The sequence below is a fragment of the Hylobates moloch genome, unplaced genomic scaffold, assembly GCF_009828535.3.
Source record: "Hylobates moloch isolate HMO894 unplaced genomic scaffold, HMol_V3 SCAFFOLD_6, whole genome shotgun sequence".
Lineage (NCBI taxonomy): Eukaryota > Metazoa > Chordata > Mammalia > Primates > Hylobatidae > Hylobates > Hylobates moloch.
Genome location: NW_026652281.1, coordinates 80,059,316 through 80,086,951, shown reverse-complemented (window position 1 = coordinate 80,086,951; position 27,636 = coordinate 80,059,316). Strand labels below are relative to the sequence as shown.

At 54.5% G+C, this 27,636-nt stretch overlaps 2 protein-coding genes across 6 annotated transcripts in view; one reads left to right on the top strand and one right to left on the bottom strand.

The window, feature by feature from the left end:
* The window catches only part of ATP2A1 (ATPase sarcoplasmic/endoplasmic reticulum Ca2+ transporting 1), a 26,143-nt gene extending 20,417 nt beyond the window's left edge, over positions 1 to 5,726 (top strand). Inside the window, exons 13-20 of one of the 2 annotated variants that reach the window (XM_058440854.1) lie at positions 1,545 to 1,880; positions 3,124 to 3,344; positions 3,445 to 3,647; positions 3,841 to 3,926; positions 4,039 to 4,172; positions 4,289 to 4,406; positions 4,582 to 4,699; positions 5,442 to 5,726. In XM_058440854.1, coding sequence (XP_058296837.1) covers positions 1,545 to 1,880; positions 3,124 to 3,344; positions 3,445 to 3,647; positions 3,841 to 3,926; positions 4,039 to 4,172; positions 4,289 to 4,406; positions 4,582 to 4,699; positions 5,442 to 5,467 — 1,242 coding nt within the window. In that variant the 3' untranslated portion in view covers positions 5,468 to 5,726. The remainder of the gene's footprint in view (positions 1 to 1,544; positions 1,881 to 3,123; positions 3,345 to 3,444; positions 3,648 to 3,840; positions 3,927 to 4,038; positions 4,173 to 4,288; positions 4,407 to 4,581; positions 4,700 to 5,441) is intronic. The other variant, XM_032155708.2, reaches the window with a different exon arrangement.
* On the bottom strand, positions 5,681 to 27,636 carry RABEP2 (rabaptin, RAB GTPase binding effector protein 2). 4 transcript variants are annotated; one of them, XM_032155736.2, is made up of 13 exons: positions 27,050 to 27,636; positions 26,374 to 26,586; positions 21,472 to 21,629; positions 16,014 to 16,124; positions 15,578 to 15,928; positions 12,358 to 12,453; positions 12,162 to 12,260; positions 9,870 to 10,025; positions 7,283 to 7,460; positions 7,131 to 7,142; positions 6,970 to 7,025; positions 6,662 to 6,778; positions 5,681 to 6,308 (listed from the first exon to the last, which is right to left on the bottom strand). In XM_032155736.2, exons 1-13 carry the CDS (start codon positions 27,108 to 27,110, stop codon positions 6,207 to 6,209), a joined length of 1,710 nt encoding a protein of 569 aa, XP_032011627.1. In that variant the 5' UTR covers positions 27,111 to 27,636; the 3' UTR covers positions 5,681 to 6,206. The 4 variants fall into 4 exon arrangements, with proteins under 4 accessions (XP_032011627.1, XP_032011628.1, XP_032011629.1 ...); XM_032155737.2 differs by lacking the exon at positions 7,131 to 7,142; XM_032155738.2 differs by lacking the exon at positions 9,870 to 10,025.

The following is a 27,636-nucleotide window of genomic DNA, read 5'->3' as shown; positions in this document are numbered from 1 at the left end:
AAAGAGAGAAAGAATAAACCTTGGGAATCATCTAGCAAATGTGGTCTGTGGTCGGTGACAAGGTGAGCCACTTGGACCAGAACAGGAGCCAATGCCACTTAGCACATGGGGGGTTCAGCTGTTGTGTTTTCTGTAGCGAGACTGTCTCGAGACAGTTGATCTGTGTTCTGGCAAAGACTCCTTACTTGTATTGGACCAGCACCGGAACGGCACCACAGTCCCTCCTTTCATTTTATACAGGGGATTTCTTCTAAGTTATGGGTCATGTAGTGGCACTGCCAAAAGCAGAAAGCAGTACCTCACTTCCAGTTCACGTTCTTTCTATGAAAGACACATTTTGGCTGGGCATGGTGGCTCCCATCTGTAATCCCAGCATTTTGGGAGGCCAAGGCAGGCAGATCACAAGATCAGGAGTTTGAGACCAGCCTGGCCAATATGGTGAAACTCCATCTCTACTAAAAATACAAAAATTAGCCGGGCGTGGTGGTGGGCACCTGTAATCCCAGCTAGTCTGGAGGCTCAGGCAGGAGAATCACTTGAACCTGGGAGATGGAGGTTGCAGTGAGCAGAGATCGCACCACTGCACTCCAGCCTGGGCAACAGAGCGAGACTCCATCCCCCCGCCCCCCACCAAAAAAGACACAATTTGGGGCCACGTGTCAGGGCTCACACCTATAATGCCAGCACTTTGGGAGGCCAAGGCTGGCAGATCACTTGAGGTCAGGAGTTTGAGACCAACCTGGCCAACATGGTAAAACCAAGTCTCTACTAAAATAAAAAAATTAGCCAGGCGTGGTCGTGCGCCCTTGTAATCCCAGCTACTCAAGAGGCTGAGGCAGAGAATCGCTTCGACTCGGGAGGCGGAGGTTGCAGTGAGCTGAGATCATGCCATTGCCACTGCACTCCAGCGTAGGTGACAGAGCAAGAGTCTATCTCAAAAAACAAACAAACAAAAAAAAAGGAAAGACACGATTTGGGCTGGGTGTGGTAGCTTACGCCTGTAATCCCAGCACATTGGGAGGCCGAGGCCGGAGGATCTATTGAGCCCAGGAGTTTGAGACCAGCCTGGGCAACATAGCGAGATCCTTTCTCTACTAAAAATTAAAAAAAAAAAAATTAGCTGACATGTTGGTGCATGCCTGTAGTCCCAGCTACTTGGGACGGTGAGGTAGGAGGATCGCTTGAGCCTGGTAGATTGAGGCTGCAGTGAGCTATGATCACACCGTTGCACCACTGCACTCCAGCCTGGGTGACACAGCAATACCCTGTCTCAAAAAAAAAAGATACGATCTGAACCCACGATGGGCCTGGCACCATCAGCACCTGCAGGTGCTTAGATGAATGAGACGTTTCCTGCCTCTGAGCTTCCAAGGCCCCACTGAGGTCTGACACCAGGCCCTGAGGCTGCAAGCCCAGGGTTCAGGCTTCCCGCCACCCTCCACCACTTCCTGACCTTTCACCCCTTCCCTACCCCCCACCAGCTTCCTCCAGGGGAGTTTTCCAGATCCCCACCTGACCTGTGGCTCTGTGCTGTATCTCCCCAGACGGACCTGACATTCGTGGGTGTAGTGGGCATGCTGGACCCTCCGCGCAAGGAGGTCACGGGCTCCATCCAGCTGTGCCGTGACGCCGGGATCCGGGTGATCATGATCACTGGGGACAACAAGGGCACAGCCATTGCCATCTGCCGGCGAATTGGCATCTTTGGGGAGAATGAGGAGGTGGCCGATCGCGCCTACACGGGCCGAGAGTTTGACGACCTGCCCCTGGCTGAACAGCGGGAAGCCTGCAGACGTGCCTGCTGCTTCGCCCGCGTGGAGCCCTCGCACAAGTCCAAGATTGTGGAGTACCTGCAGTCCTACGATGAGATCACAGCCATGGTGAGAGGCCCCAGGCGGCCGCAGCCTTAGTGCCCACGGAGATGACCAGATGACTGTGCTGGGGAGAGTGGGGCCCAGGGCAGGAGGGCCCTGGTAAGATGCAAGAAGGGTGGGGATTCAGACCCCGAAGGAAGAGTCTAAAGGAGGATATGTGGGCTGGGCCTAGCACTTCAGGAGGCTGAGGTGGGCGAATCACTTGAGCAGGAGTTCGAGACCAGCCTGGGCAACATAGCAAGACCTCATCTCTACTAAAACAAAACTTTAAAAATAAATTTAGCCTCACAGTGGCACATGTTTGTGGTCCTAGCTACTTGGGAGCCTGAGGTGGGAGGATCACTTGAGCACAGTTTGAGGGTGCAGTGAGTTATGACTGTACCACTGCACTTCAGCCTGGGCAACAGAGTGAAACCCTGTCTCAAAAAAAAAAAAAAAGCTGGGTGCAGTGGCTCACGCCTGTAATCCCAGAACTTAAGGAGACTGAGGCAGGCAGATCACCTGAGGTCAAGAGTTTGAGACCAGCCTGGACAACATGGCAAGACCCCATCTCTACCAAAAAATACAAAAATTGGCCGTGTGTGGTGGCACATGCCTGTAGTCCCAGTTACTCAGGAGGCTGAGACAAAAGAACTGCTTGAACCTGGGAGGCGGAGGTTACAGTGAGCCGAGATTGCGCCACTGCATTCCAGCCTGGGCGACAGAGTGAGACTCCGTCTCAAAAAAAAAAGTGTGCCGATCTTTGTTCTAAACTGAGCTTTTGGCCAAGTGTGGTGGCTCACGCCTGTAATCCCAACACTTTGGGAGGTCGAGGCAGGAGGATTGCTTGAGCCCAGGAGTTTAAGACCAGCCTGGGCAACACAGTGAGACCTCATCCCTAAAATAAAAACTTTTTTTTTTTTTTTTTGAGACGGAGTCTTGCTCTATCACCCAGGCTGGAGTGCAGTGGCGCGATCTCGGCTCACTGCAAGCTCCGCCTCCCGGGTTCATGCCATTCTCCTGCCTCAGCCTCTCCGAGTAGCTGGGACTACAGGCGCCCGCCACCACGCCCGGCTAATTTTTTGGTATTTTTAGTAGAGACGGGGTTTCACCGTGGTCTCGATCTCCTGACCTCGTGATCCGCCCGCCTCGGCCTCCCAAAGTGCTGGGATTACAAGCGTGAGCCACCGCGCCCGGCAAAATAAAAACTTTTTAAAAAAAGGAGGGATGTGTGAAGGTGCCCTAAGCCCACCTCCTCCTCCTCCCTCAGACAGGTGATGGCGTCAATGACGCCCCTGCCCTGAAGAAGGCCGAGATTGGCATTGCCATGGGATCTGGCACCGCCGTGGCCAAGACTGCCTCCGAGATGGTGCTGGCCGACGACAACTTCTCCACCATCGTAGCTGCTGTGGAGGAGGGCCGCGCCATCTACAACAACATGAAGCAGTTCATCCGCTACCTCATTTCCTCCAACGTGGGCGAGGTGGTCTGGTGAGCAGCTGGGTGGGCGTCCAGGAGGAAGCCGGGGTCAGGGTGGGGTGGCTGCAGGTCTGGGAGGCAGGACAGAGATGTGACCACCTCCTTCCTGCAGCATCTTCCTGACCGCTGCCCTGGGGCTGCCCGAGGCCCTGATCCCGGTGCAGCTGCTGTGGGTGAACTTGGTGACTGACGGGCTCCCAGCCACAGCCCTGGGCTTCAACCCACCAGACCTGGACATCATGGACCGCCCCCCCCGGAGCCCCAAGGAGCCCCTCATCAGTGGCTGGCTCTTCTTCCGCTACATGGCAATTGGGGGTGAGCTGGAGGGGTTCCTCGATTCTCCCCAGCCCTTGGGACTAACCCCCTCTCTGGGACACCAGCTCCCCCACACAGGTGCTGAGAGGGTCTTCTTCCTTGGCCAGCCTGTCCATGGCCACTTGAGGCCTTCAACCCTCGATGCGCCCTATCTCCCCAGCCCTGACCCCCGACTCCCCTCTCTCCACCACAGGCTATGTGGGTGCAGCCACCGTGGGAGCGGCTGCCTGGTGGTTCCTGTACGCTGAGGATGGGCCTCATGTCAACTACAGCCAGCTGGTAGGGGGAGGCCACAGAGGAGGGGCCCAGGAGGGTGCAGGGATGCAGGAGGGGACCAGGAGGGTGGCATGGAGGTGGCCCTGGACCTCAGTCTCCTGTACCTTCCCTGCAGACTCACTTCATGCAGTGCACCGAGGACAACACCCACTTCGAGGGCATAGACTGTGAGGTCTTCGAGGCCCCCGAGCCCATGACCATGGCCCTGTCTGTGCTGGTGACCATCGAGATGTGCAATGCACTCAACAGGTAGGGGCTCCCCAGCTACACCCACCACCCTCCCAAGGCCACTGCCCATGTCCTCCACTGCGCCGCCCGCCTCCTCCCTCCTCACTGTGCCTTCTCCCTCCCCTTCCCCTCTGCAGCCTGTCCGAGAACCAGTCCCTGCTGCGGATGCCACCCTGGGTGAACATCTGGCTGCTGGGCTCCATCTGCCTCTCCATGTCCCTGCACTTCCTCATCCTCTATGTTGACCCCCTGCCGGTGAGGTTTCTTCCACCCAGGGCCACCCACTCCAGCACTGGGGAGCCCACGGTGGGCCCATGACCACTCCCACCAGGGGCGCTGATGCGGGAGACTGATGGGAGTGGGCTGGGCAGTGCTGGTCTCTGGCTCCCTCCCCACCCCCTCCTGAGAGGGTGCTTGTCCCCTGCCCCAGATGATCTTCAAGCTCCGGGCCCTGGACCTCACCCAGTGGCTCATGGTCCTCAAGATCTCACTGCCAGTCATTGGGCTCGACGAAATCCTCAAGTTCATTGCTCGGAACTACCTAGAGGGTAAGGAGTGCCCTCTCTGTCCCCAAGCCCTGGCCCCACCACAGCCCCTTCCCCATGACGACGCCCCCGGTCCGCCCCCTACTTTGCAGGTGGTAAGTTTCTCAGCCCTGGCAGGACCCCTGTCCGCCCCGTTCCCCCTGCGCCTGCAGGGGCCACATCTCCAGGGCAGCCCCACTGCCTCCTCAGCCCCCACAGCCCCTACAGCCCCCATGTCACCTCCCCACCTTGATAACGGTGCCTCTTGTCCTCTCTGGCCATAGGATAACTGTTCCCCCTCCTCCATCTCTTTGAGCCCGTGTCACAGGTATCACCCCCTTCTTGCCCTCAGCCCAGCTGCTGTGCCCCTGCCACCCACGCCCCCTCAGCCCCTTGCGCATCGCATCCAAGGTCACTTGGCGCTCGCAGCTCCACCTGGAGCCATTGCCACTGCTGCTGCTGCGCTTCCAGTCAGGCTGGGCCGCTGGCCTCCCACTGGGCGTCAGTTCGGCTCCCAGGCCCTGGGCAGTGGCAGCCTCTGGGCCCGTCTGCTGCGCTGCGTTGCGCTGGCTGTGTGCTGGGCTGTCTTTGCTGTGGGGCTGCAGTGGGGGGGGCGGGGTGTCTGGGGACACAGGTGAGTAGGGGAGGAACTGGCAGGATGGTAAGCTTCTGAGCCTCCGGGTAAGTGTGTGCCTGGGAGATGCACCTGGGAGGGACCTCGCTGCCCTCTGGCCGCCTGCCTCATCCCTTCTCTTTCCCCTTCCAGATCCAGAAGATGAAAGAAGGAAGTGAACGTCCTTTTGCTCTGTCCTCCCCACCCCAATAGTGATGCATCTTCAGGCAGAGCTGTGGCACAGACCCCCGTCCCGTCCCCCACACCCATCATGTGTCTGTTTATAAACACGTCCGCTTCCCTTTCCTTCCCCCTCGGCCACCCGCCTTCCTCTCAACCTTGTAAATTCCCCTTCCCAACCCCAAGGGGCTTGCAGGGACAAGGCGACCGACTGCGCTGAGCTGCTTATTTATTGAAAATAAATGACGGAAAAGTCTGGCCTTGCCTCTGTGCAAGCTTGGAGGTCTGGGTCGCCGCTGTGAACAAGCGTCTTAGTGTCATGCAGACCAGAAGGCAGCTGCCTGTCCCAGGGCCGGGGCCCACCTCACTGCCTCTGATGATGGGGACTCCCAGCCCCCATGGCTCGGCTGTGCCCTGGGCAGGGGACGGGCTGGGGGCAGGGGAGGGCTGGAGCCCAGGAGGCAGCACAGCAGCCAGAAAGCCGCAGGCCTGAGCCTGCACCTTTGGTTCCGGGAGGGGCTTGGGCCCCTCACCCAGGTGTGATCCCTGAGAACAGGAGGGCCAGCCACCCTGGGAGGAGGCGCTGGAGGGCGGGGCAGTGGTGGCCCCTGTCAGTCCCCTCAACCCCAGGCTCAGGGACAGTGGAGAAGCCATCCAAGACCCCAGAGCCAGGCTTCATGGTTCTGGAGTGGGGAAAGGCATCTTTCCCAGGGTGGGGGTGGGGGACATCCTGACCCCTCAGGTGTCCTTGATGTCCTTGACGTCTGTGAGTGGTGCCTCATCCATGATGCTGCGCACTTGCTCCAGGGTCTCAGCCTGGCGGATCTGCTCCAGGCGCACCTGCCGGGTCGGACGAGGGGAGCAGAGTGCACTTGGTGGGGAAACGCAGCCCCTACCCCACCTGCCAGCCCCCAAGGGCAGGGCCTGGGACCAGTGGAGCCAGGGGCCACCTTTGTGGGGCTGACGCCACAAATGCCCTGAGCGTCCACCATGCCCTGTACTGAGGGCTTCAGGTGACTGACCAAGGCTCACACAAAAGTTTCAGGGTTTTTTGAGTAATAGCTCAGGACAGGACCATGCCAGCCCCAGGAGGAAGAAAGGACTCCCCTAACCAGGGAACTGTCCTTGCAAGACCCAGGAAAGGTCACCCAGAGTGGAGCCAGCCAGCCTGGCGGGACTGGGACAGGCCGTACCTGCAGGGCCTGGGACAGTCGCACGAAATCCCTCTGCACCTGCTCACTGGTCTCCAGCTCTGCCTGCAGCCGCAGCACCTTGGCCCTCTGTTCTGAGAGGAGGTCTGGGAGCTGGGCCTGCGGGGACAGACACCACACTGAGCTGGGCCTGGCTAGGCCTGGGCCAGATGGGAGGGTGCATGGCCAGCCGTTGCCCCAGGGCTTCCTCCCACCTGGCCTGAGGGAGACACAGAGGGCAGGAGGGGTGGGGGAGGGTCTTTTCCGCAGCTGGGTCCCTCTCCTCCCAGTCCCCCTGCCCTCCCCCTCACCTTCCTCTGTTCCTGCTGCAACCGCTCCATCTCCGTCCTCAGGCTGCACAGGGAGGCTGGGAAGTCAGGGCAGGGCGAGGTCAGGGCCACGCCCTCTCCCTTTCCCCACCTAGCCCAGCCAGGGTGGGCGATCCCCAAGATCACCTCCAGCACACACTCACCCTCCAGCACCTCTGTGGGAAGGAAAGAGAGAGAGGTCAAGGCCAGCCTCTCTCCCCTCCCCGCTGCTGCTCACGCCTGGGCCCCAGTGGCTCCCTGCAGGGCCGACAGGGGCCCTGGGCCCGGGGCTGGGAGCTCATGCCCCTCCCCTCACCTGTCTCCTCCCGCTGCACCCTCAGCTGCCCCTCCAGGCTGGCCCTGGCCGCTGTCTCCTCCTCCAGAGCCTCCCGCAGCGTCACGATCTCGATCCGCAGGCGCTCGGCCCCATGCTCCTGGGCCTGCAGCCGGGCCCTCGCCTCCTGCCGCGTGCGGCGCAGCAGCTGCTGCAGCTCCTGGAAGGGACGCGAGGAGTCACCTGCTGGGCCGGGGCAGGAGGGCAGGGGCCACCAGCCAGACAGGGATTGTGGGGAGGAACGGGGAAGGAAGGGAGGATGGAAGCAAACGGCTAAAGCGGGGAAGAGCCCAAAATGCCCATCGTCTGGGAGGAGGATAGGCGCGCTCCGGCCCAGCGGAGGAAGCTCAGGACACACGACCACGCCCCACACCGTGGAGGGCGCTCAGGAAGAGTCCCAACCATAAAGTTGAGCAGATTACCTACAGCAAGAGACCCTTGCCGGGCGCGGTGGCTCACGCCTGTAATCTCAGTACTTTGGGAGGCTGAGGTGGGCGGATCACCTGAGGTCAGGAGTTAGAGACCAGCCTGGCCAATATGGTGAAACTCCGTTTCTACTAAAAATACAGAAAATAGCCGGGCGTGGTGGTGGGCGCCTGTAGTCCCAGCTATTCCGGAGGCTGAGGCAGAAGAATCGCTTGAACCCAGGACGCGGAGATTGCAGTGGGCCGAGATTGCGCCACTGCACTCCAGCCTAGGCAACAGAACAAGACTCCGTCTCAAACAGAAACAAAAACAAAAACAAACAACAACAACAACAACAACAAATTAGCCAGCTGGCGGCCCGCGCCTGTAATCCCAGCTACTCAGGAGGCTGAGGCAGGAGAATTGCTTGAACCAAGGAGGTGGAGGTTACAGTGAGTCGAGATGGTGCCACTGTACTCCAGCTGGGGCGACAGAGCAAAACTCTGTCTCAAGAAATAAAAATAAAATAAAATAAACCCTTTTGTAAAGCTCAAGAACAATGAAAGTTAAGTACCGCACTGTACATGTAATGAAAACACCACCAAAGGCTGCAAGGGCAAAGCAGAGCCAAGGAATGGGGAGGAGGTGCCCGGAAGTGGACGGATCTCAGGGTGGGGAAGGAGGTGCCCCACGGTTCTTTTTTGTTTTTTGTCTTTTGGTTTTTTTTGAGACAGGGTCTCACTCTGTGGCCCAGGATGGAGTGTAGTGGCACAATCACAGCTCAGTGTAGCCTCAACCTCCCAGGTTCAAGCATCCCGCCTCAGACACTTGAGTTGCTGGGACTGCAGGTGGAGGCCACCACACCCGGCTAATTTTTGTATTTTTTGTAGAGACAGGGTCTCAACTATGTTGCCCAGGCTGATCTTGAACTCCTAGACTTCAGTGATCCTCCTACCTCAGGCTCCTAAGTAGCTGGCACTATAGGCGCAAGCCACCAAGCCCAGCTAATATTTTTATTTTTATTTTTTGTAGAGACAGGGTCTTGCTTTGTTGTCCAGGCTGGTCTTGAACTCCTGGGCTCAGATGATCCTCCTGCCTCAGCCTCCCAAACTGCTGTGATTACAGGCGTGAGTCACTGTGCCCAGCCACCAAGTGATCTATTTCTAATCAATTTATTAATAAGCCATATTATTATTATTATTTTGAGATGGAGCCTTGCTCTCTCGCCCAGGCTAGAGTGCAGTGGCGCGATCTTGGCTCACTGCAACTTCCGGCTCCCAGGCCAAGTGATTCTTCTGCCTTAGCCTCCCGAATAGCTGGGATTACAGGCACGAGCCACCATGCCCAACTAATGTTTTTTTTTTTTTTGAGACAGAGTTTCGCTCTTGTTGCCCAGTCTGGAGTGCAATGGCGTGATCTCGGCTCACTGCAACCTCCGACTCCTGGGTTCAATCGATTCTCCAGCCTCAGCCTCCCGAGTAGCTGGGATTACAGGTGCCCGCCACCACACGAGGCTAATTTTTGTATTTTTAGTAGAGATGGGGTTTTGCCATGTTGGGCAGGCTGGTCTCGAACTCCTGACCTCAGGTGACCCACTGACCTTGGCCTCCCAAAGTGCTGGGATTACAGGCGTGAGCCACCGCACCCGGCCCCGACTAATTTTTTTGTATTTTTAGTAGAGACGGGGTTTTGTCATGTTGGCCAGGCTGGTCTCAAATTCCTGACCTCAAGTGATCTGCCTGCCTCAGCTTCTCAAAGTGCTAGGATTACAGGTGTGAGCCATCACGCCTGGCTAATAAGCCATATTATTAAGAAATTAAGTTGACAAAGGCCAGGCATAGATCCATGATGGCAGGTTGCTACAAACCAAAGATTATGATAAATTCAATCTTGTGGCTCGCGTGTCACTTAAAAATAGCAAACCAACCAAATGACTGCTTCCTTCCTGCCAAGCATTCTGTTAACTCATTTTCTTTTGATGCCAATGCTGGAAAGCGTGTATGATTCCATTTCTCAGATGAGGAAACTGAGCCTTAGAGAAGGCAAATGAGTTGGCCAAGCAAATACACAGCACCCTGGCTGGTCCTGACCAATGCTCTGCCCTGCCTGGGGAGGAGGGGCCCTCACGGTGGCTCCAGGCTCTCAGTGCCCACACTCGGCTTACTGGCACAGAGCTGGGCAGTGATTCCTCCTCGCCCTGCTCCTGCTGCGGGCCCTGGGGGGCTGAGGATGGCAGCTGCTCGGCCCGGAGCCCTTGGTTTTCCTCATTCAACCGCTTTACCTCGTGGTGCAGGCACTTGTGGGTGGTGACCAGCTCCGCCTGTGGACGGACAGTTAGTACAAGGCAATGAAGAGGACAGGGCGTCTCCAGTCCCTAGGAGGCCAAACCTCCTTGAACCCTCCTCCCAGACTAACAGCAAGAGAGCCCATGCCTTCTCTGCTCCTAAGCAAGGAAGGAGCACTTTTTGCCACCAAGCTCTTCAGACACCCCTGTCCCTGCTAACATGCAGGTTACAGGCTGCTGCCAGGGCCCAAGCCAGGTATTTTATTTGGTCTATATATATACATATACACACACATACACACACAAATATTTAAATATATATATATATAAATTTATTTAAATATATATAAATTTAAATTTTAAAAAATATATTTTTTTGAGACAGAGTCTCCCTCTGTCACCCAGGCTGGAGTGCAATGGCGTGATCTTGGCTCACTGCAACCTCCGCCTCCCGGGTTCAAGCGATTCTCCTGCCTCAGCCTCCCAAGTAGCTGGAATTACAGGCGCCCACCATCATGCCTGGCTAATATTTGTACTTTTAGTAGAGATGGGGTTTCACCATGTTGGTCAGGCTGGTCTCAAACTCTTGACCTCAGATGATCCACCTGCCTTGGCCTCCCAAAGTGCTGGGATTACAGGTGTGAGCCACCGTGCCCGGCCCATATATATTTTTAAAACCTTAAAGTAGTTGCCAACTCTAAAAATTAAGAGACAAGCCAGGCGTGGTGCCACACACCTATAATCCTGGCTACGGGGGAGGCCAAGGTGGGAGGGTCACTTGAGGCCAGGAGTTTGAGACCAGCCTGGGCAACATAGTGAGACCCCGACTCTACAAACAAATTTACAAATTAGCTGGGCATGGTGGTGTGAGCCTGTAGTCCCAGCTACTCAGGAGGCTGAGGCTGCAGGATTGCTTGAGTCCAGAAAGCTGAGGCTTCAGTGAGCTATGATTGCACCACTGCACTCCAGCCTGGCCAGCCTGGGCGACAGAGCAACACACCATTTCTTAAAAAAAAAAAAACAGGAGGCCGGGCGTAGTGGCTCACGCCTGCAATCCCAGCACTTTGGGAGGCTGAGATGGGTAGATCACGAGGTCAGGAGATCAAGACCATCCTGGCTAACACGGTGAAACCCCGTCTCTACTAAAAATAAAAAAAAATAAAAAAAATTAGCCGGGCATGGTGGCAGGCGCCTGTAGTCTCAGCTACTCGGGAGGCTGAGGCAGGAGAATGGCGTGAACGTGGGAGGTGGAGCTTGCAGTGAGCCAAGATTGCACCACTGCACTCCACCCTCGGTGAAAGAGCGAGACTCCGTCTCAAAAAAAAAAAAAAAAAAGGAGATAATACACAAATATTCATATTTTTGGTTTCTCTTGAAAAATCAGAAAATCTGGCAGTAGGGAACCTGTGTTCCTAGGTGGCTATGGTCAGCAGAGCCCAGAGGCAGGAGCCCCTTGCAGGGGCCTCTGGTTCCAGGCCGCCTACTGCCCTCCTACCCTCCTGCCCTACACCTAGCCCTGTTCAGTCATGTATGTCTCCTCCCCAGTCTTGGTCAGTATCTGATTTGTTTTTTTTTTTTTTTTTTCTTTGAGACTGAGTTTAGCTCTTTCACCCAGGCTGAAGTGCAATGGTGTGATCTCGGCTCACTACAACCTCTGTACCCCAGGTTCAAGCGATTATCCTGCCCAGCCAAGTAGCTGGGATTATAGGCGCCCACCACCATGTCCGGCTAATTTTTGTATTCTTAGTAGAGATGGGGTTTCCCTGTGTTGGCCAGGCTCGAACTCCTGACCTCAGGTGATCCAACCGCCTAGGCCTCCCAAAGTGCTAGGATTACAGGTATGAGTCACCTCGCCCAGTCAGATTTGATTTTAATCCTCATGACTCTGCAAACTAGGCCCCATTATGTCAGTTTTACAGATGGTGAGGCAGAGGCTGGGAGTCTGGGATTAGCTCAAGATCAAACAGCTGTGTGTGGCTGTGGGGGCCCTGTTCTGGCCACGGCACCAGCTGCCCTAAACCCTCTTACCTGCCTGGCACCAGTTCCAGGGTGCGGCCTGAGCAGCTGGGGACAGGACAGGTTCCTTGACTTCCCATGTGCCCCCTTCCACCACATGCAACTGATTCCTGCTGGACTCCTCGCCCTCCTGCCCTGGGGCCCCCAGGTACTCACCATCTGCAGCTGCACCCGCTCCTGGGCCTGGCTCACAGTCCCCTGCAGGGTCCGCAGCAGCTGCTCTGAGTTCTGGACCTGGGCCAGAAGCACCTGCATCTGGATTGGAGGGAGAGCGAAAGTGAGGGCAAGGGCATGTCAGGGGGCGGGAGGTAGCCAGAGGCCGGCTGGGGCTGCAGTGGCGGCAGGGACCCACCTGCTTGGCACAGTCCTCATTGCTCCGTCTCAGGCCCTCTTGGAGCTCGTCCCGCTCACGACTGATGCTCTCCAGGTCCTTCTGCAGCTGTCGGCTCTGCCACAGACCCTGCCTTCAGCCTGCATCTCCCGGGAACTTGGGCCCCCCTCACCACACTTCTCGTGGCCCACCTCTGCAGGGAGGTGCTCTCATCCACACAGTCCGTCGAGTTACAGGCCCAGACATCCATTCTCTTCCCTTCACTCCCCACCCATCAGCAGGCCCTGCCAGGTCCACCTCCAAAGTGGATTCCACAGGACCGGGTGCAGTGGCTCACGCCTGTAATCCCAGCACTTTGGGAGGCTGAGGCGGGTGGATCATTTGAGGTCAGGAGTTCAAAACCAGCCTGGCCAACATGGTGAAACCCCATCTCTACTAAAAATACAAAAAATTAGCCAGGCGTGGTGGCGGGACACCTGTAATCTCAGCTACTGGGGAAACTGAGGCAGGATAATCACTTAAACCCAGGAAGCAGAGGTTGCAGTGAGCCGAGGTCGTGCCACTGCCCTCCAGCCTAGGTGACAGAGTGAGACTTCGTCTCAAAAACAAAAACAAAAAAAAAACAAAAAAAAACAAACAGGGCTGGGCATGTTGGTTCATGCCTATAATCCCACCACTTTGGGAGGCTGAGGTGGGCGGATCACCTGAGGTCAGGAGTTCAAGACCAGCCTGACCAATATGGTGAAACCTTGTCTCTACTAAAAATACAAAAAAAGTAGTTGGGGGTGGTGGCGGGCCCCTGTAATCCCAGCTACTGGGGAGGCTGAGGCAGGAGAATCGCTTGAACCTGAAAGACAGAGGTTGCAGTGAGCCAATATCAGGCCACTGCACTCCAGCCTGGGTGACAGGACAGGACTCCATCTTAAAAAAAGTGGATTCGGGCCGGGCATGGTGGCTTGCGCCTGTAATCCCAGCACTTTGGGAGGCCGAGGCAGGCGGATCACGAGGTCAGGAGATGGAGACCATCCTGGCTAACACGGTGAAACCCTGTCTCTACTATAAACACAAAAAATTAGCCAGGCGTGGTGGCGGGCACCTGTAGTCCCAGCTACTCAGGAGGCTGAGGCAGGAGTATGGCATGAACCCGGGAGGCAGAGTTAGCAGTGAGCCGAGATCACACCACTGCACTCCAGCCTGGATGACAGGGCAAGACTCCATCTCAAAAAAAAAAGTGGATTCCACATCCACCCATTTCTTCCTGTCTCTGTGGCCATCCCCTGGTCCAAGGTACCACCTTCCTGTACACCACAGTCCCAGCCTCTCAGCTTCTTCTGTGGCCCCTACCCCAACACAGGCCCAAGTAAGCTTTCTTTCTTTCGGTTTTTTTTTTTTTTGAGATGGGGTCTTACTCTGTGACCCAGGCTGGAGTGCAGTGGCGCACGATCTCGGCTCACAGCAGCCTCGACCTCCTGGACTCAAGCAATCCTCTCATCTCAGCCTCCTGAAGTAGCCTGGATCATAGGCATGTGCCACTGTGCCCAGCTACTTTTTTGTATTTTTTTGTAGGACAGGGTTTCATCATGTTGCCCAGGCTGGTCTCAAACTCCTGGGCTCCAGCATTCTGCCCGCCTCAGTGTCCCAAAGTGCTGAGATTACACGCGTGAGTCACTGCACCTGGCCCCAAGTGAGCTTTTGAAAGCCTGGAGCCGGGAGGCTTCTCCCTTGCTTAACCCTGCAGGTGCTTCCCACTTCTCCTAAGATGCACAGTGTACAACAGGCCCCCCAGGCCGGACTCATGTGGCCCTGCCTTTCTTTCTGGTCTCCTCTTCTCTCCTCCCCGGTGGCCTTCCTGTTCCTCAGTCACACTGTGGTCTCTCCATCCTCAGAGCCTTTGAACTCACAGTTCCTTGTGCCCCAGTCTTTTTTTCTTTTTTTTTTTTTTTTGAGACAGAGTTTCTCTCTGCTTCTCTTGTTACCCAGGCTGGAGTGCAATGGCGCGATCTCAGCTTACCACAACTTCTGCCTCCTGGGTTCAAGCGATTCTCCTGCCTCAGCCTCCCAAGTAGCTGGGATTACAGGCATGCGCCACCACGCTTGTCTCCATGTTGGTCAGGCTGGTCTTGAACTCTCAACCTCAGGTGATCTGCCTGCCTCGGCCTCCCAAAGTGCTGGGATTACAGGAGTGAGCCACTGCGCCCGGCCTGCCCCGGTCTTTAAGAGCACCTCCTCCCACCATCTGGGTCTCAGTTCCAGCCTGAACCCGGGTCAGTCTCCCTCACTGCCAGTGTCTATCCCATAACCCCATTCAGTTTTTTTTTTTCCTCTGGGCATCTCCCTGGTGACAATGTCTTCCCCATGCATCCATGTGCATGTTTTTTAAAGCATCTTTATTGAGTTATAATTTTTTTACCATATAATTTACCCATGTGAAATGTACAATTCATTTTTTGTATCACATTATTATTATTATTATTATTATTATTATTAAGACAGAGTTTCACTCTTGTTGCCCAGGATGGAGTGCAATGGTGCGATCTAGGCTCACTACAACCTCCGCCTCCCCAGTTCAAGCGATTCTCCTGCCTCAGCCTCCCAAGTAGCTGGGATTACGGGCATGCGCCACCACGCCCAGCTAATTTTTGTATTTTTAGTACAGATGGGGTTTTACCATGTTGTCCAGGCTGGTCTCAAACTCCTGACCTCACGTGATCCACCCGCCTCGGCCTCCCAAGGTGCTGGGATTACACGCATGAGCCACCGCACCCGGTCTTTTTTGTTTGTTTGTTTGTTTGTTTGACAGGTTCTCACACTGTGACCCAGGCTGGAGTGGGTGGCACGATCTCGGATCTCGGTTCACTGCAGCCTCAATCTCCCGGGCTCAAGAGATCCTCCCGCCTCAGCCTCCCAAGTAGCTGGGACTACAGGTGTATACTTGGCTTTTTTTTTTTTTTTTTAACTTTTGTAAAGAGACAGGGTCTCACTATGTTGCCCAGACTGGCCTTGAACTCCTAGCCACAAACAATCTTCCCACCCAGCTTCCGAATCGCTGGGATGGCAGGTGTGAGCCACCGCACCTGGCCCCTATGCATGTTTACATCTGCCTGCCTTCACTAGGAGGGGGGCCTCTCTTCTCCCTGTGGAAGCTCCGGCTCTAGCTCTGGGTCTGAACACAGGTGGTGCGGGGGAAGCATCCAGCGGAGAGGGGGATGGTACACCCTGCCACCCTGCCCACAACACTCACCTCCGTCTGCAGCTGCTCCCACTGAGTGTCTGGGACGAGCTGGTAGCCAGGAGGGGGCAGGTAGATGCCCTCGGGAACCAGGGTGCCCGTAGACACCAGCGAGGCCGTCTCTTCCTGTTCAGGGCTCAGGCCCTGGCGGCTGCGGGGCAGGGAGGAGCTGCTGCCGACCCCACCGCCAAGGGAGAAGGAGGAGATGGAGGCGCTGTCATCGCAGTTGTGAGCGAAGGCCTCAGCTGCTGGACCCCCATCTCCGCTCAGCTCCTCCAGAGGCTCCAGCGGGGGCGATGGGTCCCGGGACAGGGGCAGCAACTCCGTGGAGCCGTGCAGGGAAGGGGCATGCCGGGGACGTCTCTAGGGAAGGGGGCAGGGAAGAGGCTGGGGGGCCAGGGTCCTCTGGCACCCCTCCTTCCCCAGCGTCCCCCGGCCGCGCCCTCACCTGGATCTCCTGAATCAGCTCCTCGGCCCTCAGCAGCTTCGCCTTCAGCTCCTCGATCTCCTTCTCCATGGGCAATACGATCTCCCGCAACTTCTCCGAGTCCTCGTGGGCCTGGAGGGAGCGGGGTTTGGCAGCAATAGTTCCTCCCTCCCGAGTGCTGAAGCCCTGGGTCTGTTCAGAGCTTCCTCTCCAAGCACATCAGCTCTCCTAATCCTCCCAAGAAGGTGCTGTCCACCCTCATTCCAGAGATAAGAACACAGAGGCTCTAGAAGCTTCCACGACTTGCCCCAGGACATAAGGGCAAGGACGAAGGTCACGACTTCGTCCTGTGGCCCCGTCACTCACCGTATCTTCCTTCTCCAACATCCATTTTTTTCTTTCATCATAGAACTTTACCTTTTTTTTTGTTTTTTTTTTTTTTGAGATGGAGTCTTGCTCTATCACCCAGGCTGGAGTGCAGTGGCACGATCTCGGCTCATTGCTACCTCCGCCTCCTGGGTTCAAGCCATTCTCCTGCCTCAGCCTCCCCAGTAGCTGGGATTACAGGCACGCAGCACCATGCCCAGCTAATTTTTGTATTTCTAGTAGAGATGGGGTTTCACCATGTTGCCCAGGCTGGTCTCGAACTCCTGACCTTGTGATCTGCCTGCCTCGGCCTCCCAAAGTGCTGAGATTACAGGCTTGAGCCACCGTGCCCGGCTTTTTTTTTTTTTTTCCCTAAGAGATGAGGTCTCGTTCCGTTGCCCAGGCTGGAGTGCAGTGGTGCAATTGCGTCTCACCGTAGCCTTCATCTCCAGGATGCGAGCCACCCTCCTGCCTCAGCCTCCTGATTAGCTGGAACTACAGGCATGTGCACCAATGAGCTAATTTTTGTATTTTTTGTGGAGACAGGATCTTGCTATGTTGCTCAGACTGGTTTTGAACTCCTGGCCTCAAGTGATCCTCCCACCTCATCCTCCCAAGGTGCTGGCATTACAAGTGTAATTCCCAGCATCTGGGTTGGGATTACACCAATGCCCAGTGCACTTCACATTGTTAGATGGGCATGTGGCCTAAATCCTAAAATACCATCCACATTTCTCAGCTTCCTTGCAACTAAACAGATCATCTGGCTAAGTTCCAGCTACTGAGATGGAAACAGATAAGCCAAGGGGACCTTCCAGGACAACTCTTTATTTTATTTGTATTATTATTACATTTTTTTGAGATGGAGTCTCACTCTGTTGCCCAGACTAGAGTGGAGTGGCATGATCTCGGCTCACTGCAACCTCCGCCTCCCGGGTTCAAGCGATTCTCCTGCCTCAGCCTCATGAGTAGCTGGGATTACAAGCAGTCGCCACCACACCTGGCTAATTTTTGTATTTTTAGTAGAGACAAGGTTTCACCATTTTGGCCAGGCTGGTCTCGAACTCCTGAGACCACCCACCTCGGCCTCCCAAAGTGCTGGGATTACAGGTGTGAGCCACCATGCCTGGCCCAGGACAACTTTTTTTTCTTTTAATAAGAAGTTTCATTCTTGTTGCCCAAGCTGGAGTGCAATGGCACTATCTCTGCTCACTGCTACCTCCACCTCCCAGGTTCAAGTGATTCTCCTGCCTCAGCCTCCCAAGTAGCTAGAATTACAGATGCATGCCACCACGCCCAGCTAATTTTTTTGTATTTTTAGTAGAAGAGGGTTTAACCATGTTAGCCAGGCTGGTCTCGAACTCCTGAGACCACCCACCTTGGCCTCAAATGATCTGCTTGCCTCAGCCTCCCAAAGTGCTAGGATTACAGGTGTGAGCCACCGTGCCTGGCCTAGGACAACTCTTCAAAGGAAGAGGGTGTGCCTTTCTTTATTCCTCCTTCTCCTCCTTTTTGCTGGCTGGAATGTGGACATGATGGCTGGCACTCAAGCAGTCATCTTGGACCATGAGGCAATGTGCTACCTATGGCAAAACAGCAATATAGGAGGAGCCTGCTTGACAACTTGTCGAGCTGCTATACCAGTCCTGAAATGTCTACCTCTGGACTTGAAAAAAACAAATTTCTGGGCCGGGTGCAGTGGCTCACGCCTGTAATCTCAGCACTTTGGGAGGCCAAGGCGGGCAGATCACCTGAGGTCAGGAGTTCGAAATCAGCCTGGCCAACACAGCAAAACCCTGTGTGTACTAAAAATAAAAAATTAGCCAGACGTGGCAGTGGGCACCTGTAATCCCAGCTACTCAGGGAGGCTGAGGCACGAGAATCACTTGAACCCGGGAGGTGGAGGTTGCAGTGAGCCAAGATTGCACCACTGCACTCCAGCCTGGGCGACAGAGTGAGACTCTGTCTCCAAAAAAAAAAAAAAAAATTTCTGGCCAAGTGCGGTAGCTCACGCCTGTAATCTCAGCACTTTGGGAGGCCAAGTTGGGCCAATCACAAGGTCAGGAGTTCAAGACCAGCCTGGCCAACATGGTGAAACTCCATCTCTACTAAAAATACAAAAATTAGCTGGATGTGGTAGTGCACGCCTGTAATCCCAGCTACGTGGGAGGCCGAGGCAGGAGAATTGCTTGAACCAGGACCCCGGTGCGGAGGTTGCAATGAGCCCAGATGGTGCCACTGCACTCCAGCCTGGGGACAGAGCAAGACTCTGTCTCAAAAAAAAAATAAAAATAAAAAAATTATGTCGCATTTAAGCCACTGTTAATTTGGGTTTTCAATCACATGCAGCTAAATCTCATCCTAATCGATTTGTTCTCCCACACTCCCATCACCACCAGAGCTGACCATATTTTCCGACCTCTTTTCAAGCTTAGGATCCTGCTGATGTTGAGCAGCCAACAGCCTCTACATATCTCCACTTGTATGTCCCACAGGCTAACCGTAGACACCAAAAACAAACCACTCAGGGACGCTGTTCTTCCTGCCACAAGCACTCGGTCAGTGAAAACGTCCCTGCTGGCCACAAGTTGTTCAAGGCAGAAATCTGCCAGTCATCCCTGTCCACATCACTCCCTACTTCTAGTTTATGCCCTTTCCACTTCTTGAATCACTTGCAATCTTCTCAAGCAAGCTGTTTAATCCTCCAAATCTCTTTTTCTTTTTTGAGACAGAATCTTGCTCTGTTGCCCAGGCTGGAGTGCAGTGGTATGATCTCGGCTCACTGCAACCTCCGCCTCCTGGGTTCAAGAGATTTTCCTGCCTCAGTCTCCCGAGTAGCTGGGATTACAGGTGCCCACCACCATGCCTGGCTAATTTCTGTACTTTTTTAGTAGAGACGGGGTTTCCCCATGTTGGCCAGGCTGGTCTGAAACTCCTGACCTCAAGTGATCTGCCCACCTCAACCTCCCAAGGGCTAGGATTACAGGCGTGGGCCACCACGCCCAGCCCTGATGCTCCCTTCACTGTGTTGGGCAGCTTTCATTGAGCGGGGCCCTCTCCTTTACCAACCTGCGGAGGTGCTCCCTGGGGAACACTCCGGATGCACAGGGCAGCCCGGATGCTGGGAAGATGTGGCTTGAAAGTCTTTGTTTCATGGGCTCCTGTCTTCATCTTTGTCTTTCTAACTAGGTAATTGACACCATCCCTAAGCCTCAGTTTCCTTATGCATGAAATAAGAATATTAATTGAAGTATCTATCTCACAGGTCTGCTGTAGGATCAAATGAAGTAACAATGCAAATTTGCTTTGAAAGATGAAGCGTTTGATAATAAATATATGCTTCCTATAATTGTTTTTTATTTTTTATTTTTTTGAGACGGAGTCTTGCTCTGTCGCCCAGGCTGGAGTGCAGTGGCGCAATCTCGGCTCACTGCAAGTTCCACGTCCCAGGTTCACGCCATTCTCCTGCCTCAGCCTCTCCGAGCAGCTGGGACTATAGGCGCCCGCCACCACGCGCGGCTAATTTTTTGTATTTTTAGTAGAGACGGGGTTTCACCGTGGTCTCGATCTCCTGACCTCGTGATCCACCAGCCTCGGCCTCCCAAAGTGCTCACAAGCATGAGCCACCGTGCCAGGCCCCTATAATTGTTAATAACAGCAATAATAAAGGAGGTGACATATCATAGAGATTAAGAACACTTTCGAACCAGCCTGGGCCAGGCGCGGTGGTTCACGCCTGCAATCCCAGCATTTTGGGAGGTGGAGGCGGGCCAATCACTGGAGGTCAGGAGTTCAAGACAGCCTGGCCAACACGGCGAAACCCCGTCGCTACGAAAAATACAAAAAAATTAGCTGGGCATGGTGGCATGTGCAGGCTGAGGCAGGAGAATAATTAAACAAGAGGCAGAGGACATGGTGATTGACTGCTGTGCTCCAGCCTGGGTGACAGAGCAAGATCTGTCTCAAAAATAATAATAAAAAAAAAAATAATAATGACCTTTTTTTTTAAGAGACAGAGTCTTACTCTGTCACCCAAGCTGGAGTGCAGTGATGCGATCATAGCTCGCTGCAGGCTTGATTTCTGGCTCAAGTGATCCTCCCATGTCAGCCTCTTGAGTAGCTGGGACTACAGGTGTGCACCACCATGCTCAGCTAATTTAACAAAAAATTTTTTTAGAGATGGGATCTTGCTATGGTGCCCAGGCTAGAATGCAGTAGTGAGATCACTGCAGCTTCAAGCTCCTGGCCTCAAGCGATCCTCCTGCCTTGGCTTCCCAAAGTGCTGGGATTATAAGCATGAGTCAGGCCTCTGCTTAGATTTTAAAATCTCAACTCCGCTCCCTTTTATGTGTGTAAACAGGGGAAGTACTGAATTTCCCTGAGCCTTATCGTACTCATCCGATAAATGGATCTAATAGACCTCCCTTATAGGGAATGGACTGGGGAGGCTGACTCTGTCAAGCACTAAGCACAGTGCCCAAAGCATCAGAGGCATCCTTTTTTTAAGACAAAGTCTCGCTCTGTTGCCCAGGTTGGAGTGCAGTGGCACGATCTTAGCTCACAGCAGCCTCTGCCTCCTGGATTCAAGTGATCCTCCTGCCTCAACCTCCTGAGTAGCTGGGATTACAGGTGTGCGCCACAGGCTAATTTTTGTGTTCTGAGTAGAGACACGGTTTCACCATGTTAGCCAGGCTGGTCTTGAACTCCTGACCTCAAGTACTCCACCTGCCTTGGCCTCCCAAAGTGTTGGGATTACAGGCGTGAGCCACTGCACCAAGCCAAGAGGTAACAATATATTACCAAGAGGTAATGTATACCAGGAACAGTCAATATTTAATAACAGTAAGAATTTTTTTTGTTACCCTTAAGTGTAAGTTCCCTTCCTCTACATAACTTAATTTTGGAGCTAAGTGAACTTGGTCACCCACTAATAAGGGGCAAGCCAGGATCCTATGGAGCACACAGCCAAGCTCTCAACAACACCTGGTAACTCTGTGCTATTCCTAGAATCACTGCTGGGTGTCCCGCACCCCATGACCGGGGAATGGGACATCCACAATCCTCAACATCCTTCCAAATCCCAGGGCAGCAGGGAAAACAACCCAACCCCAACCTTTTCCATCTGCTTCTCCAGGGAGTCCAGGGGGTGGGCCCGGGACAGCAGCTGCTTCAGGCGGCCCAGTTCCCGCTCCTTCTCCTCACAGTCCTGCTGCTGCTGCTGTCGCTCCTGCTTCAGGGCAGCGATCTGGGCTTCATAGCTGCCGATGGAGTCTGGTGGGGGAGAGGGAGGGTGGGAGAGAGGGAGAGTCAATGAGCCGGCCCTGTCTGTGGGCGAGCAGGGGACTCTTGATGACTCTTTCTGTGAGACAATCTACCATAGCAGTTACCATGGCAGGCTTTGCAGAAATTGACCTGGGCAATCACTCAGCCTCTCTGTGCATCAGTGTCCTTAGGTGCAAAATGGGGGAACTACTGATCATCTTTCTGGTGGCCACAGATTAAATGAGATGACATATCTAAGATAAATAGTGTACAAAAAAATAAAATAAAATAAAAAATAAAAATAGATGAGATGATGGCCGGGCGCGGTGGCTCAAGCCTGTAATCCCAGCACTTTGGGAGGCCGAGGTGGGCAGATCACGAGGTCAGGAGATCGAGACCATCCTGGCTAACACGGTGAAACCCCGTCTCTACTAAAAAATACAAAAAATTATCCGGGCATGTTGGCAGGCGCCTGTGGTCCCAGCTACTCGGGAGGCTGAGGCAGGAGAATGGCGTGAACCCAGGAGGTGGAGGTTGCGGTGAGCCGAGATCACGCCACTGCACTCCAGCCTGGGGGACAGAGAAAGACTCCATCTAAAAAAAAAAAAAAAAAAATAGATGCGATGACACAGGCAAGGTGTCCAGCCCTTTCTCAGGCACACAGAAGATGTGACACTGTTCCTATTTATACCAGGAACAGTCAATATTTAAGAACAGTAAGAGGTTTTTTTGGTTATTATTGTTATTATTATTATTTTGAGACAGAGTCTCACTCTGTCACCCAGGCTGGAGTGCAGTGGCGCAATCTTGGCTCACTGCAACCTCTGCCTCCTGGGTTCAAGTGATTCTCGTGCCTCAGCCTCCTGTGTAGCTGGGATTACAGGCACCCACCACCACGCCTGGGTAATTTTTCTATTTTTAGTAGAGACGGGGTTTTGCCATGTTGGCCGGGCAGGTCTTGAACTCGTGACCTCAAGTGATCCGCCCGTCTCGGCCTCCCAAAGTGCTGGGATTATAGGCGTGAGCCACTGCTCCCAGCCCTTTTTTTTTTTTTTTTTTTATACTTTAAGTTCTAGGGTACATGTGCACAACGTGCAGGTTTGTTACATATGCATACATGTGCCATGTTGGTGTGCTGCACCCATTAACTCGTCATTTACATTAGGTATATCTCCTAATGCTATCCCTCCCCTCTCCCGCCACCCCACCACAGGCCCCTGTTTTTTTAATTTTTGAGAAAGGGTCTCACTCTGTTGCCCAGGCTAAAGTGCAGTGTCGCAATCATGACTCACTGCAACCTAAGCCTCTTGGGCTCAAGCAATCCTCCCACCTCAGTGTCCTGGGTAGTTGGGACTACAGGCACACACTAGCATGCCTGGCTAATTTTTGTATTTTTTGTAGAGACGGGGTCTCACCATGTTGCCCAGGCTGGTCTTGAACTCCTGAGCTCAAGCAATCCTCCCATCTCAGCCTCCCAAAGTGCTGGGATTACAGGCATGAGCCACCACACCCGGCCCTTAATCATAGTAATAAATATTTATGCTGGATCAGACTCTGAGCTGGGCTCTGGAAATACAGAAATTAATCAAACACAAAGCCTGCCACCAGGAGCTCACAGTCCAATGAAGAGGGCGGCTGTGGCAATAGTTAGGATGCAGTATGGGAAAAGGTATAGGAGAGGACCCTTCCTGGGCTTGGAGATCCCAGAGGAAGGAGCCCTCACTCTGCCTGCCTGGCCAGGCAGGAGAGGACAGTGGTAGACAGTGAAGGAGGGAAAGATGCATGAGTTAACAGGACCAGTGTGAGCAGCTGAAGAGCAGCTGGCGTGGCTGTGGCATGGTGGGATGTGTTGGAGGGATTGGAACAGCAAAGGCGCCCAAGGAGAGACACTGGAAAGGAGGCAGTGGGTGGCTCCCAGGGCCTTGAATGTGATGCCAAGAGGTTTGGAACTTATCCTACAGGTCAGCAGGGGATGGAGGTGATGATGGATAGAACATAGACTTTTTTTTTTTTTTTTTTTTTTAGGGAGTCAGGGCCGGGCGCCATGGCTCATACCTGTAATCCCAGCACTTTGGGAGGCCGAGGTGGGCAGATCACCTGAGGTCAGGAGTTCGACACTAGCCTGGCCAACATGGTGAAACCCCATCTCTACTAAAAACACAAAATTTAACCAGGCGTGGTGGTGGGCACTTGTAATCCCAGCTACTTGGGAGGCTGAGGCAGGAGAACTGTTTGAACCCAGGAGGCGGAGGTTGCAGTGAACGGAGATTGTGCCACTGCACTTCAGCCTGGGTGACTGAGTGGGACTCTGTCTCAAAAAAAAAAAAAAAAAAGAGAGAGTCAGGGTCTCCCTCTGTCACCCAGGCTGGAGTGCAGTGGTGCAATCATAGTTCACTGCAGCCTTAAACTCTTGGGCTCAAGTGAACCTCCCACCTCACTCTCCCAAGTAGCAGGGACCACAGGCACTTGCCACCATACCCAGCTAAGGGTCTCATTTTGGTACCCAGGCTGGTCTCAAACTCCTGACCTCAACTGATCCTCCCACCTAAGTAACATGGACTTGTTTGATTTTTGGTAGAATGTGGTCATTTTTTGTTTGTATAGATATTGACCTATTATTGTGCACTAACAGTAGAAGTAAAGGTTCAGCTGGGCCGGGTGTGGTGGCTCAAGTCTGTAATTCCAGCACTTTGGGAGGCCGAGGAGGGTGGATCACAAGGTCAGGAGATAAGACCATCCTGGCTAACATGGTGAAATCCCATCTCTACTAAAAATACAAAAAATGAGGCCAGGTGTGGTGGCTCACGCCTGTAATCCCAGCACTCTGGGAGGCCGAGGCAGGCAGATCACGAGATCAGGAGATTGAGACCATCGTGGCTAACCCGGTGAAACCCCGTCTTTACCAAAAAAAAAAAAAAAAAAATTAGCCAGGCATGGTGGCGAGCGCCTGTAGTCCCAGCTGGTTGGGAGGCTGAGGCAGGAGAATGGCGTGAACCTGGGAGGCGGAGCTTGCAGTAAGCCAAGATCACACCACTGCACTCCAGCCTGGGCGACAGAGAGAGACTCTGTCTCAAAAAAAAAAAAACAAAAACAAAAAATTAGCCAGGTGTGGTGGCACACACCTGTAGTCCCAGCTACTTGGGAGGCTGAGGAAGGAGAATCGCTTGAACCCGGGAGGTGGAGGTTGCAGTGAGCTGAGATTGCGCCACTGCACTCCAGTCTGGGTAACAGAGCAAGACTCTGTCTCAAAAAAAAAAAAAAAAGGTTCAGCTGTTAGGCTGCTAGGTTTCAAATCTTTGGCTGTTTTCCAGCTATATGACCTTGGGCAAGTTATTTAACCTCTCCGGGCCTCAGAGCTTCCTCTGTAAAATGGAGACGGATAATAGTTCCTGCCTCACAGAGTTTGTTATGAAGATTAGTTACTCATAAAGCATTTAGCTCAGTGCCTGGCACATAGTGAGTGCTCAAAACATGCTACCTGGCCAGGCGCAGTGGCTCACACCTGTAATCCCAGCACTTTGGGAGGCCAAGGCAGGCAGATCATTTGAACTCAGGAGTTCAAGACCTGTCTGAGTAACATAGTGAGACCCCGTTTCTACAAAAAAATACAAAAAATTGGCCAGGCATGGTGGCATGCACCAGTAGTCCTGGCTACTTGGGAGGCTGAGGTAGGAGGATCTGCTTGAGCCCAGGAGGTGGAGGTTGCAGTGAGCTGAGATCACACCAGCGTGATGTGACACACTCCAGCTTGGGCTACAGAGTGAAACTCTTATTGACTCAAGAAAAAAAAAAAAGCTAGCTATTATTATTTAGGACACACCTGACTTTTCTTATATAGTAGAGATAACAAGTTTCCCTTAATAAATGTATGTAAACTTTTAAAATGTGGATCTATTTAAAGAACAAATATTAAGTAAACAGCAGAGTAAGTTGTACAGGGATGTGTCTACATTGCACAGTCATGTGGATCCTGAAATGTGGGAAATACAGCCCCGGAGAAGTCTCCAGCCAGCAGTGGCTGTTAGAAAGGGAAATCCCATGGTGGGAAGGGAATTTTAGGAAGTTTACTCTGGAAGCCAATGTCAAGGCCAGACTATAGAGGGAGATCTGTGAGAAGGGTGGGACGAAAGTCCAGGAGAGAGTTGATGAGAGCCCCACCGCAGCAGGGGCAGAGCAGCGGGGGCAGCTCTGACATCTGTTTCAGAGTCTCTGGCTTCTGCTAGAGGAAGGAGAGTAGAAAACAGGACGAGCAGCTGGGGCGTCTGGGGCCAGAGGAGCAAGTACAGAGAACGTGGAGCGGAGGTGGGGAAGCTGGTGCATGGCGTGGGGTTGAGGGGGGAGTGTCTGGGGAAGGCTAGAGAACAGAGCATTAGACTCACAGAGACTGGGCCAGGGCTGATTCTATTTCCCAGAAGTCCAGACTAAAATGAGGTTGGTTTGGGGAACTGAGAAGTTTCTCGCCCATCTTCAGGGTTGATCAATCATCAGTGAGGGACAAGAAATGACATGGGACAAGGCAACAGATAGAAGCTGGGAGCTAAACTTAGCTGTAACTGACAGAGCTGCTGCTATCACATGCAGGGCCCCTATGCAAATTTTAAAAGGGCGGCCCTTCCTCTGGGCCATAGGAATGCCCTGTGCTAGGCAGCCCTGCTAACCTATCCCATAGCTTATCTGTGCCCCCAATCCCTTTCTCGTCATGCACTCCCCAGTATGGGGCTGATGGGGAGTCTAGGTGAGTCCCCCGTCTCACCTTTCAGGATGGCCTGCAGCGAGGCCACCTCCTCTTGGCACTGCCGCTGCACCGCAGCCACAGCCTCGGCCTTCGTGCTCTCGCTCACCTCTGCCACAGCCTTCATGGTTTCCATTTCTGCCAGGGCGCCTGCCAGCTCAGCCCGAAGCCGGCTGAGCTCACCTGACTCGGCCTCACCATTTGCCCCTTCCTGGGGCCGGGGGTCCTCCAGTGCTGTGGGGGACAGGGATCAGCCTCTCTTCCCATCTCTTAACAACCCAGGCCACCTACCGGCTTAGCAAGCCCTGCAACCTAGTACTGTTGCCTTCACCTGGGGCCTCCTTCACCTGGGCCCGCCCGGCTCACCTGGCCCCGCCCCTGCCCCGCCCCCTTCCCACTCGCTCTGCCGGGTGCTGCCAACACTCCATCTCTTCCCGGTGGCCAGTTTCACTCAATCCTCATTTCGGTCCCACCCGGCCCCGCCCTCCCAATGGCCGCGCCCCTTCCTCACCGGGTCCCACCTCGCACCTGTCACTGGCCCTACCCCTTGAATGGCCGGGCCACGCCCCCCTTGCCGGTGGCTCTAGGCCCCGCCCCTTCCTCCATCACCCCTCTCCACCCCCCATCCGCAGGTGGCTGATTCGGCCCCGCCCCCAGCTTCACCGTCCCCCGCGTGCACGGTCGCCCCCTCACGTACCAGCCCCCGGCCGCCGCCGCCGCTCGTCGTCGTCCGCGGCCACCGGCGCAGCTGCTGCCATTGCCTCAGCACAAACGGCGGATTCCCGCACTCCCTGGTGACGGAGCTCACCGCTTCCGGGTCCTCTCGGCTGTTTCCGGATCCGCTCGGCTGTTTCCGGATCGGCCCCGGGCTGGAGGCCCCGGACGGAGGATGGGGGATTGCCGAGCCTCGGCCGAAGATTCCCGAGTCGGCCCCCGGCACCGGCCCGGCACCGGCCCCGCCCCGGCTCTTCTTGGCTGGGTCGCGCGGTTCGGGAGGTCGCCTGCCTTTCAAGCCCCGAAGAGGATCCTTAAGAGGTCTTGCTCAGCGTCTCTCCGTGATCTTGGAAGCCCTGCTCCAATTATGCCTCCTCCGGGACACCGGCCTGCGGAGCGCTCCCCCTCGCTGCCCCTGCCCGGAGCCAGCCTTTGATCGGCTCCGGCCACCCTTCCGCCCGAGCCTGGCTTGCGTTACAGCGAATTGTGGCGGCGCCCTCCCTACACCTCCGCCCTCTTGGAGCGTCCCTCGGGGCAGGGCCGGGTCGGCTTCATTTTTCGAAGCGCCTC